This window comes from Nicotiana sylvestris, chromosome 3 (genome assembly GCF_000393655.2).
Source record: "Nicotiana sylvestris chromosome 3, ASM39365v2, whole genome shotgun sequence".
In the NCBI taxonomy this organism is placed as follows: Eukaryota; Viridiplantae; Streptophyta; class Magnoliopsida; order Solanales; family Solanaceae; genus Nicotiana; species Nicotiana sylvestris.
Window position 1 is genome coordinate 18,521,294 of NC_091059.1, and position 12,900 is coordinate 18,534,193.

Genomic DNA, 12,900 nt, shown 5'->3' on the forward strand with positions numbered 1-12,900 from the left:
TGGACTATCTTCAATTGCTCACACTTAGGATGATAGTTGAAGTTTGGCTTTCTCTACAATGTCTTGAGCATTCTTGTCATGACCCCAAATTTTATAATAAGTCGTGATGGCGCCCGACACCGTTGTCAGGAAAGCCAATCCTAATTAACTAGTGAGTTCTCGATTGTTTTATTCAAACATTTTCAATATTCACTTAACTTATATTTTAGCAGATCGAAAATCAACAGTTTCATGACATTAGAAATTCAACCAAAAAATGATAGTCTATAGTGTGTTCTAGGAACTAGTAACACAAGTACTATGGAAAATCGTAGAATATACAAAATACCACTATCGTACTTCCTGAAACAGAGTAGACAGTACATAATCAGCTACAAAAGAAGAGAACTCCGGTATGCTGTAGAATGGCTCAGAAGGGGTAGCTCACTGTGGGATCTCGATCAGGCATCAGGAACGCGCGGCGGAAGGGTAACTAGATGCACATGCTTCAGATCTTGTACAGTTAAGTGCAGAAGCATAGTATGACTACATAAACAACATGTGCCCAGCAAGTATCCAATCTAAACTCGAAGAAGTAGTGACGAGGGGTCGACTTGACACTTGCTAAGGTCAATATCAATAATAATATATAAGGCTTACACTAAGCAGGTTCAGAATGAATATAATAACGATCTCAGAATGAAAAAGGAAATTATATATCAAATTCACTCATGTCATATAATAATTTGCACTTCAAGCATTTAAACAGAGTAAATCACAGAGTTATTTCCACATAAATATCATGTGCACATTATGCCGAGGTCGTATGGTCCGGTCCAACATAATAATAACTGTGCACTGCCAGAGAGTCGAATGACGCGAACCATAGATGCATCTATTTCTTTCGAGGCGATTGGCCCAATCCACAAATATCAATTATTATCAAGAAGGCACATAAAGGTGCATTTATAGTCAAATAAATTCATATAAGTTCTCAAGTAAGTGCATATGTTTGTTTATATTTATTTTCAATCCCTAATATGTCCTAAGTGTTCTCATTAGCAAGTAAGAACATAAGCATTTGCAAGTATGGCATGATACAGGTCCTAAACTACCCGAACAATTAGCATAATAGTAGCTACGCACAGACTCTCGTCACCACGTGTGTACGTAGTCCCCCACAGACAATCACATACATTTATTAGATTCACCTAGGGGTTTATTTCCCTCTTACGAGGTTATAAAGGAGACTAACCTCGCTCCAAAGCTTACTTGTAATATCAAGAACGTGCTCAAAACCTCAATTTGGAGCTGAACGATCCAAAACAAATTAAACGGGGTAAGAACTAGTCAATACAAGCTCAAGAGTTCATATTCTAACTATTAAAATAATTTTCCAACCCTAAATACAAGTTTCCTAAAATCCATCCCCGGGCCCACGTGCCCGGATTCCGGAAATATTTTAGGGAAGTTGTTACCCATAACCTAAGGATCAAGAATATATGATTTCTACTTTATTCCATAACAAATTTCGTGGTAAAATCTTGTTTTTATCAAAACCTTAGGTTTTACTCTAATCCCATGATTTTCACTAATTTTTGTGTGTTAATCTACCCATAAACCAAGTATTGAACTCACATTAAGTAGAGGTAACTTACCTTACAAGTGCTAAGTTGAAATCCCTCTTTGTAAGCTCCCACATCGCCCAAACAATGAATGAAATATGTCAAAAATGGCACATTCCCATATTAAATGAAGGTACTGCCTTCAGCAATTTCCGCACCTGCGGTTAAGGGAACACATCTGCGATCTCGCTTCTGTGAGGGAATGTCCGCATCTGCGGAGTTGGGTTGGGCTGGGCTGGCTGGGACTTCTTCTACGGTTTGGGGGCCGCTCCTGTGGTTTCGCTTCTGCGGAAGAGGAGCCTCTTCTGCGGTTCCTGGGCTCCTCCCCTTGGCTGCACCTATGAAGGCTCGACCGCTTCTGTGGTCTCGCACTTGCGGCTAACGAACCGCAGGTGCAGTTATGAAAGATACCAGGAACTTCAGCTCCTTCCAAAACATTCCAACTTCACTTGAGCCTCGTCCGATTGATGCTCAGGGCCCCCGGCCCCGCCCGAACATACCGGCAAGTTTGAAATCATAAAACGGAATCGCTCAAACCCTCGGAACGCCCAAAACAACGCTAAATCTAAGAATCACCCCCTAAAACCAATTGATCCAAACTTACGAACTTCAAGTTCTTTAATTTACAACCAATGCGATGAAACACACTTATACTACTCGGATTGACACCAAATTTTGCGTGCAAATCTTAAATGACAATACGGAGATATTCCCGATCTCGGATCTCCGTTCAGACCTTGATAACAAAAAAACCCGCTCCAAACCAAATATTTAAGAACTTCAAAATCCTTAAGGAATTGACTTTCACTATTAGGCACCAAAACGCTCCCAGGTCATCCAAAACCCAATTCGGACAAACGCCCAAGTCCGAAATCATCATATGAACCTGTTGGAACTTTCAAATCCGAATTCCGAGTTTGTTTACTCAAAACAATGACCGAAGTCAAACTTGGCCTTTTAATCCAACCATAAGGAACCAAGTGTTCCGATTTCAACACAACTCTTCCAAATCCCGAACCAACCATCTCCGCAAGTTATAAATCAGTAAAAGCACATACGGAAAGTCTTATCTAGGGGAACGGGGTTCTAAAAAGCAAAACAACCAGTTGGGTTATACTCTCCACCTCTTAAACAAACATGTGTCCTCAAACGGGTTTAGATTCATACCTGAAGTGCCGAATAAGCATGGACATTTGCTCTGCATGTCCTCCTCAAACTCCCAGGTCACCTCATCTACTGGTTGGCCCCTCCACTGGACCTTTACCACAGAAATCCTCTTAGATCTCAACTGGCAATCCTGCCTATCAATAATGGCAACTGGCTCCTCCTCATAACCCAAACTCTCATCCAGCTGAATAATATTGAAGTCTAACATATAGGACAAGTCGGCGTGATACTTTCGCAATATAGATACGTGAAAAACCGAATGAACTCTCGATAAGCTGGGAGGTAAAGCAAGTTCATAAGCAACCTCCCCAACTCACCTCAACACCTCAAATGGGCCAATAAACCTTGGGCTCAATTTGCCCTTCTTCCCGAATCTCATAATACCCTTAATCGGCGAGACTTTCAGGAGAACCTTCTCGCCGACCATGAATGATAAATCGCACTCCTTCTAATTCGCGTAACTCTTCTATCTGGATTGAGTTGTATGGAGCCTTTCCTAAATCAACTTTACCTTTTCTAAGGCATCTTTCACCAAATCTATACCATATAAAGCATCACCGGGCTCAAACCACCCAATAGGAGAATGACATTGCCGGCCGTATAAAGCCTCAAATGGAGTCCTCTCGATGCTGGACTGATAACTATTGTTGTAAGTAAACTCGGCCAAAGGCAAGAAATAATCCCACTGTCCTCCAAAGTCAATCGCACATACTCTAAGCATGTCCTCCAAAAGCTGAACTGTTTGCTCCGACTTTCTGTCGGTCTGAGGATGGAATGTTGTGCTGAGCTCCACATGGGTCCTCAACTCACTCTGAATAGCTCTCCAAAAATGTGAAGTGAACTGAGGGCCTCTATCTGATATGATAGAAACGGGCACACCGTGCAACTGAACTATCTCTCGAATGTAGATATGTGCCAACCTCTCTGTAGTATAAGTACTCACCACTGGAATAAAGTGTGCCGACTTGGTCAACCTATTGATAATGACCTAAACCGCATCAAACTTCTGCAATGTCCGCGGCAACCCGACTACAAAGTCCATATCAATGTGCTCCCCCTTCCACTCAGGTATAGTCATCTGCTGTAGTAGGCCACCTAGGCTCTGGTGCTCATACTTAACCTGCTAACAATTCAAACACCGAGCCACATACTCAACGATGTTTTTCTTCATCCGCCGCCACCAATAATGCTGTCTCAAGTCACTATACATCTTCATAGTAACTGGATGAATGGAATATTGTGAACTATGTGCCTCCTCTATAATCCTCTCCCTCAAGCTATCAACATTAGGAATACATAGACTACCCTAGAGTCGCAAAAAATCATCCTCGCCAATAGAAACCTCCTTAGCACTACCCTGCAGCACCATCTCTCTGAGAACTGCCAAATGCGGATCATCGAACTGCCGAGCCTTGATCTACCCCAAAAGTGAAGACTCAGAAACAACACATGCAAGGACTAGGCTGGGCTCTGAGATGTCCAACCTCACAAGTCTATTAGCCAAGGATTGAATGTCCAAAGCTAGTGGTCTCTCCTCCGCTGAAATGAATGCCAAGCTGCCCATACTCTTTGCTTTCCTACTCATGGCATCCGCGACCACATTTGCCTTGTCTGGATGATAAAGAATGGTGATGTCACAATTCTTTAGTAACTCAAGCCATCTACGCTGCCTCAAATTAAGATCCTTCTGCTTGAACAAATGCTACAAGCTGCGATGATCAGTATAAACCTCATAGGACACCCCATACAGATAATGCCTCTATATCTTAAGAGCATAAACAATCGTTGCTAACTCCATGTCATGCAAAGGGTAGTTCTATTCATGAATCTTCAGCTGACATAAAACATATGCAATAAATCGCCTATCCTGCATTAACACACATCCAAAGCCGACGCATGAAGCATCGCAATATATCGTATACATCCCCGAACTGGAAGGAAACACAAGAACTGGTATTGTAGTCAAAGCTGTCTTGAGCTTCTAAAAGCTCATCTCACAATCATCGGACCAACGGAAAGGAGAACCCTTCTGGGTCAATCTAGTCAGAGGTGATGCAATAGATGAAAAACCCTGCACGAACCGACTATAATAACCTACAAACCCTAGGAAACTCCTAATCTCGGTAACTGAAGTAGGACATGGCCAACTTTGAACTGCCTCAATCTTCTTCGGATCCACCTTAATACCCTCTCCTAACACAATATGCCCCAAGAATGCCACTGACTCTAACCAAAACTCACACTTGGAGAACTTAGCATATAGTTTCTACTCTCGCAAGGTCTGAAGCACTACTCTCAAATGATGCTCGTGCTCTCCCAGACTACGTGAGTATATCAAGATGTCGTCAATGAAGACGATAACAAAGGAATCAATATAAGGTCTGAACACCCTATTCATTAAGTCCATAAATGTTGTTGGGGTATTAGTCAAGCCAAAGGACATCACCCAAAGCTCATAATGACCATATCTAGTACGGAAAGCAGTCTTCAGAACATTTGAGTCCCGAATCTTCAACCGATGGTACCCAAATGTCAAGTCGATCTTAGATAACACCCTAGCACCCTGCAACTGGTCGAACAAATCATCAATCCGCGGCAACGGGTACTTGTTCTTGATGGTAGCCTTGTTGAACTGGTGGTAATCAATGCACATCTGCATGGTCCCATCCTTCTTCTTTACAAACAACACTGGTGCAACCCAAGGTGACACACTTGGTCTAACAAACCCCTTTGCTAACAACTCCTCAAGCTGCTCCTTCAACTGTTTCAAAGAAATACGATATGGTGGAATAGATATTGGCTGGGTACCTAGATCCAAATCAATACAGAAATCAATATCACGATCTGGTGGCATGCCATAAAGGTCAGAAGGAAATACATCGGTGAACTCCCGGACTACTGGTACTGAATCAATCATCGGAGACTCTATAGTGGTGTCCCGAACATAGGCTAGATACGCAAAGCAACCCTTCTTTACCATATGTCGAGCCTTCAGAAAAGAGATCACCCGACTAGATGTACTAACTGAGGAACCCTTCCACTCTAACCTTGGCAACTCTGGCATCACTAAAATAATAGTCTTGGCGTGTCAATCCAGGACGGCGTGGTATGGGGATGACCAATCCATGCCTAGTATAACCTTAAAGTCGGTCATATCAAGCAATAGGAGATCTGCTCTAGTCTTGAAACCATAGAATGTGACCACACACGACCGATAGATCCGATCTACAACCATAAAATCACTCACATGAGTGGACACATAAACTGGAGTACTCAAGGACTCATGAGCAATATCCAGGAAATGAGCAAACAGATATGACACATATGAATAGGTAGACCCTGGATCAAATAGCACTGAAGCATCCCTACCGTAGATGGAAATAATACATGTGGTAACGGCATCTGAAGCCAATGCATATGGTCTGGCCAGAAAGGCATAGAATCTGGCTGGAGCGCTGGCTGGCTGGCCTTCACCTCATTGACCAGTATCTGGCTGACCTCTCCCTGTCAAGCCTCCACCTCTAAGACTGCCCCTGCCAGTCTATCCCCCACCTCTAGGCAGCTGGGCAACTAGTGCTGTAATCATGGGCTGTTGACTTTGTTGTACTGCCTTGCCCCAAAGCCTGGGGCAGTATCTCCTCATATGACCAAGGTCTCTGCACTCAAAACAACCCCACTGTACGTCGACCTGCTGTCCTGATGTCTAACCCTGAGGGCCTGTAGACCTACTAAAAGAAGCCTGAATAGCCGGTAGACGGTATGAACTCTCTAGCATAGCGCTGAAATAAGAACCAGAAGAACCCTGGGGACCTGAATACCTACTGGAGGAACCCGGAATAGCTGGCAGGCAGTAAGAACTCTCTGGTATGGAACTGAAATAGGGGCACGCTGGAGCACCTCGAGGAGGTGCTGGTGCTAAATATGGGGGCCTCCTAGACTGACCCCTCCCAAACTGACCTCTGCCCCTAGTCGGGGAACCTATGAACTCTCCAGAAAATCTAGCCCTCTTGTCTTGCTACATCTGCTCCCTACCTCTCAAATGCTAGCCCTCAATCCTTCGAGCAATCTCCACCACTAGCTAATAAGAAGTCCTCATCTCCACATCTCAGGCCATGTTGGACCTAATGCCAGAATGCAACCCTGTAACGAACCTCTGCACCCTCTCTGCGTCAATAGGAAGTATCACCAGTGCATGGCGGGATAACTCAAAAAACCTCGCCTCATAGTCGGTCACTAACATCTGACCCTGCTCAAACTGCTCAAACTGATACCGTAGCTCTTCCGTCTTATAGGGTGGAATATACCTGTCCAGGAATAGCTGTGTGAACTGACCCCAAGTGATAGAAGGAGAACCTGCTGGCCTACCAAGAACATAAGACTGCCACTATCTACGGGCCCTGCCCTTCAGCTGGAAAGTAGTGAATTCAGCCCCATGAGACTTCAATATCCTCATATTGTACAGTCTATCCCTGCACCTATCAATGAAATCCTGGAATCCTCATGACGCTCACCCCCGAAGATAGAAGGGTGTAGCCTAGTCCAACTATCTAATAACTTCTGTGGATCGCCATCTGCAGCTGGTCTAGGCTCAGGTACCACTGCAGCAACTGGCTGAGCCCCATCTGCAGGTAGTGCACCCGGAGTCTGATACACTACAACTGCATGACCAGGAGCTTGAGCAGTAGGGATATGTTCTCCCCCTCCCACCTGTGATATAGCTGGATTCCCTGGAAATAAACCAGCTTGAGTCATAGTGTCCATGAACCGTAATATACGGCCCATGACCTCCTGGAAACCCGGTGTTGTCATGAATTCCGCTGGGGTAGGATCAGCTGCGGGCACCTTTCCCTGCTCCTAAATGATAGGTTCCCCCATAGGATCCTCGGTGGTTCTACTGGAACAGCTCTAGGATGCCTTCGTCCCCTACCTTGGGCCGGCGCCCTCCCCCGGCCTCTGTCTCGATAGCAATGGGGGGAGCAGCTCCTCCCGGGTCTGGAACATCTGTCGTGCGCGTCCTCACCATCTGTGAGAGAATATAAGGAGGACATTTAGTATACCAACCACTGCATGATAGGAAATGAATAAAGATTAGTTTTTTAACACCCTATAGCCTCTCGGAGATAAATACATACGTCTCCGTACCAATTCGGAAGACTCTATTAGGTTTGCTCATGACTTGTGAGACCTAAGTGAACCTAGTGCTCTGATACCATGTTGTCACGACCCAAATTCAATTATAGGTCATGATGGCGCCCGACACCGTTGTCAGGCAAGCCAATCCTAATTAAATAGTGAGTTCTCGATTATTTTATTTAAAAAATTTCAATATTCACTTAACTTATATTTTAGCAGATCGAAAATCAACAGTTTCATAACAATAGAAATGCAACCCAAAAATTATAGTCTATAGTGTGTGCCAGGAACTAGTGTCACAAATACTAGGGCAACTAGTAGAATATACAAAATACCACTATCCTACTGCCTGAAACAGAGTAGACAGTACATAATCAGCTACAAAAGAAGAGAACTCTAATATGCTGCAGAATGGCTCAGAAGGGGCAGCTCACCGTAGGATCTCGATCAGGAATCAAGAATGCGCGCCGGAGTGGTAACTAGATGCACCTGCCTCAGATCCTATATAGTTAAATACAAAAACGTAGTATGAGTACATAAACAACATGTGCCCAGCAAGTATCCGGTCTAACCTTGAAGAAATAGTGACGAGGGGTCGACTTGACACTTGCTAAGGTCAATATCAATAATAATATATAAAGCTTACACTAAGAATGTTCAGACTGAATATAAAAACGATCTCAGAATGTAAAAGGAAATGATATATCAAATTCAGTCATGTCATATAATAATTTGCACATCAAGCATTTAAGAAGAGTAAATCATGGAGTTATATCCACATAAATATCATGCGCACATTATGTTGAGGGCGTACAGCCCGATCCAACATAATAATAAATGTGCACTGCTAAAGAGTCAAATAGCGCGAACCATAGATTCATCTATTTCTACCGAGTCGATTGGCCTGATACAAAAGTATCAATTATTATCAAGAAAGCACATAAAGGTGTATATATAGTCAAATAAATACATACAAGTTCTCAAGTAAGTGCATATGATTGTTTATATTTATCTTCAATCTCTAACATGTCCTAAGTGATCTCATTAGCAAGTAAGAACATAAGCATTTGCAAGTATGGCATGATACGGGTCCTAAACTACCCGGACAATTAGCATAATAGTAGCTCGTCACCACGTACGTACATAGCCCCCCACAAACAATCACATACATTTATTAGATTCACCTAGGGGTTTATTTCCCTCTTACGAGGTTAGAAAGGAAACTCACCTCGCTCCAAAGCTTATTTCCAATATCAAAAACATTCTCAAACCCTCAATTTGAAGCTGAACAATCCAAAAACTAATTAAACGGGGTAAGAACTAGTCAATACAAGCTCAAAAGTCCATATTCTAACTATTAAAGTAATTTCCCAACCCTAAATACAAGTTTCCTAAAATCCATCCCTGGGGCCACATGCTCGGATTCTGAAAATTTTTTAGGGAAGTTGTTACCCATAACTGAAGGATCAAGAATATATGATTTCTACTTTATTCCATAACAAATTTCGTGGTAAAATCTTATTTTTATCAAAACCGAAGGTTTTACTCTAATTCCATGATTTTCACTAATGTTTGTGTGTCAATCTACCCATAAACCAAGTATTGAACTCACATTAAGTAGAAGTAACTTACCTTACAAGTGCTAGGTTGAAATCCCTCTTTGGAAGATCCTAAATCGCCCAAACAATGAATGAAATGTGTCAAAAATGACACATTCCCGTATTAAGTGAAGGCACTGCCTTCAACGATTTCCGTACCTACGGTTAGGGGACCGCATCTGTGGTCTCGGTTCTGCGAGGGAATGTCCACATCTACGGAGTTAGGTTGGGTTGGCTGGGACCGCTTCTATGGTATAGAGCCGCTCATGTGGTTCCGCTTCTGCGGAAGAGGAGCCGCATCTGTGGTTCCTTGGCTCCTTGCCTTGGCCGCCCCTGCGAAGGCTCGACCGCTTCTGTGGTCTAGCACCTGCAACTGACCAACCACAGGTGCGGTTATGACAGATACCAGGAGCTTCAACTCCTTCCAAAACTTTCCAACTTCACTCGAGCCTTGTCCGATTGATGCTTGGGGTTGCCGGGCCCCACCCAAACATACCGATAAGTTTGAAATCATAAAACAAACTCGATCGAATCCTCGAAACCCCGGAAACAATGCTAAATCTAAGAATCACCCCCTAAAACCAATTGATCCAAACTTATGAACTTCAAGTTCTTCAATTTACATCCAATACGACGAAACACACTTATACTACCCGGATTGACACCAAATTTTGCATACAAGTCTTAAATGATAATATGGAACTATTCCCGGTCTCGGAACTCCATTCGGACATCAATCACACAAAAATATGCTCGAAACCAAATATTTAAGAACTTCAAAATCCTTAAGGAATAAACTTTCACTATTGGGCGCCAAAACGCTCTCGTGTCATCCAAAACCTGATCCAGACATACGCCCAAGTCCAAAATCATCATATGAACCTGTTGGAACCGTCAATTCTAGATTCTGAGGTCGTTTACTCAAAATGTTGACAAAAGTCAAACTTGGCCTTTTAAGCTAACCTTAAGGAACCAAGTGTTTCGATTTCAACCCAACTCTTCCAAATCCCGAATCAACCATCCCCGCAAGTCATAAATCAGTAAAAGCGTGTATGGGAAGTCTTATCTAGGGGAACGGAATTCTAAAAAGTAAAACGACCAGTCTGGTCGTTATAATTCTAGTCAGGTACTCCATGGCTAATACAAACAAGTAAGGAGATAGTGGATCTTCTTGTGTGAGTCCTTTTTTGGCTTGGAAAGGCTTTGTTGGGTTGCCATTAATTAGTATAGAATATGAGATAGTACAGACACACTTCATAACCCAATCAACAAAAATAATAGGTATGTTTAGGCTGCTTAAGATTTTCTCTAAGAACACTCATTCAATAGAATCATATGCTTTTTGCATGTCCAATTTGATCATGCACCTAGGAGATACCCCTTTCCTCTCATAACCTTTCACCAGCTCATGACTAAGAATGATGTTTTCAGTGATCACCCTTCCTGATACAAACCCTGATGGGTTATTATCCACCAAAAAATCCGTAACTCCTTTCAATCTGTTTGTTAAGATCTTTGAGATGATCTTATTGTTGACTGTACAGTAGGAAATAGGTCTAAAATATCTAACAGATGAGGGGTGTTTTACTTTTGGGATCAAGGTAACTGTAGTGACACTAATAGGTAAATGCATAGTAGTTGTTTCAAAGTACCTCAACACAGTTGTAGTAATATCATCTCCCATAGTTGCCCATGTCTTTTTAAAGAAATGAGCATTGAGCCCATTACAGCCAGGAGCCTTCATGTTATCTATCCCACAGAGTGTGGCATATACTTCTTCCTTTGTAACTGGCTCAATTAGTTTTAGTTGTTATCCCTTGACCAGTATTCCCCCTTCTTTCATCACACTAGGTTGTATGGCAGGTAATTCATTTGCAGAAGACTCAAGTAAGTCTTTATAGAACCCTATTATCTCTTCCTCACTGCCCTTGTCAGTTTGAACACTGTCACCCCATATGTTAACTAAGCTTCTGATTTTGTTAGATTGACTCTATTCTTCATAGATTCATAGAAGTATACAGATTTTGAATCTCCTAGTTTCAACCATCGGACCCTAGACTTCTGTTAGTAAATTGTTTCTTCAACAGATACCCATTTCTCTAATTGTTTTCTTAATTACTTTTCCTCCTCAAGGAACTCAGAAGATGTGCTTCTATCACGCATTTTCTCTTGAACTTCTACTAGCTCCTGCCTTGTATTTTTAACCCTTGACTCTATCTCTAAGAACTCTGAAGAATGAAGACTTTTGAGTGCTTGTTTAACCAATTTAAGTTTTAGCCAAATTGTCTTCATGTTAGTGGCATGATTGGTATCCCATACTTCTTTAACTATATTTTGAAAATCTTTGTGCTTAGCTAGGTGGTTAAAAAATCTGAAGGCTTAGGCTTCTTTGGACTGTCTTTGAATTGAATGCATAGTGGGGTGTGATCAGAGAAGTAGGTATCCATCACCAGTACATCTAAATGGGGCAATTGTGTCATCCATTCAGAGTTCCCTATTTATCTATCATTTCTGCTAAACACATGGTTGTTAGTCCATGTATAATTCCTGCCCACTGCTCTTATTTCAGCATACCAGCATCCATGAGAAATTGCTGAAAATTCCTAACTTCTAGCTCCTGAATAGGATTACCATTATACCTATCATCTATACTTAGTACTATATTATAGTCTCCCATTCAAAGCCATGTCCCCTGTATCATTTGGTGTAGATTTAGAAATTTAGTCCATAAACTTCTTCTGTCCCCAATAGTGTGTAGTCCATATATAACTGTAAAGCTAAACTGCAATCTCAAGGCATGAATTAGGACCTCTCCATGAATATACTGTTCTTTATGGCATATCATGTTGAATTAAACTTCATTAGGATCCCAGAGTATCCACAATCTTCCACTCCCATTGGTCTTATAGTTGTGACATCACTGCGAAGCCGGTGCTATCTTCTGCATTATTCTACTAGCTTGTTGTTGGTTGTCCTATGTTCAACTATAGTAATCATATTAATTTTGTTATCCCTTATAAACTCTCATTAACTCTTTTTGCTTATAGGCTTTGTTGAGGCCTCTCACGTTCCAAGTAATTAACTTCATTTGGAATTAATTAGAGTACCTCCTATATCAATCCCTCTACTACTTTGGCAACCTTGTTGAGTACTACATGAAGCACCAATGTGTAGTTGCATTTCATTATCCCCAAGCATGCCAAACCCATTTATCCCCTACTGGTTGTTCACAGCATATCTGGCCCCCTTTAGCAGCAGACTTCCTTCTTACAGTCTGCCAACCTTCATTTGCAACTTGCATTGGAGCTCTACTAGTTTCAAGGCTCATCTCCTTATTATATGGCTTTGTCACTCCCTCTGATATTTGCAGAGTCTTTTTCTCTTGTATCTTGTCTATT

The 12,900-nt window shown here is 42.1% G+C and overlaps 1 protein-coding gene across 1 annotated transcript; it reads right to left on the minus strand.

Moving 5' to 3' along the window:
* Window positions 1-298: 298 nt before the first annotated feature.
* Window positions 299-5,835, minus strand: LOC138887108 (uncharacterized). Its single transcript, XM_070168824.1, has 6 exons — window positions 5,484-5,835; window positions 4,256-4,382; window positions 3,923-4,048; window positions 3,283-3,745; window positions 2,772-2,955; window positions 299-342 (listed from the first exon to the last, which is right to left on the minus strand). Exons 1-6 carry the CDS (start codon window positions 5,833-5,835, stop codon window positions 299-301), a joined length of 1,296 nt encoding a protein of 431 aa, XP_070024925.1.
* Window positions 5,836-12,900: the final 7,065 nt, after the last annotated feature.

Coding starts and splice junctions, on each gene's coding strand:
- LOC138887108 (XM_070168824.1), bottom strand. CDS start 5,835: ATGCCAGAGTTGCCAAGGTTAGAGTGGAAGGGTTCCTCAGTTAGTACA. Junction 4,049..4,255: donor TTGGCTAATAGACTTGTGAG/GTTGGACATCTC, acceptor TAATGTTGATAG/CTTGAGGGAGAGGATTATAG. Junction 3,746..3,922: donor ATGAAGAAAAACATCGTTGA/GTATGTGGCTCG, acceptor CATTATCAATAG/GTTGACCAAGTCGGCACACT.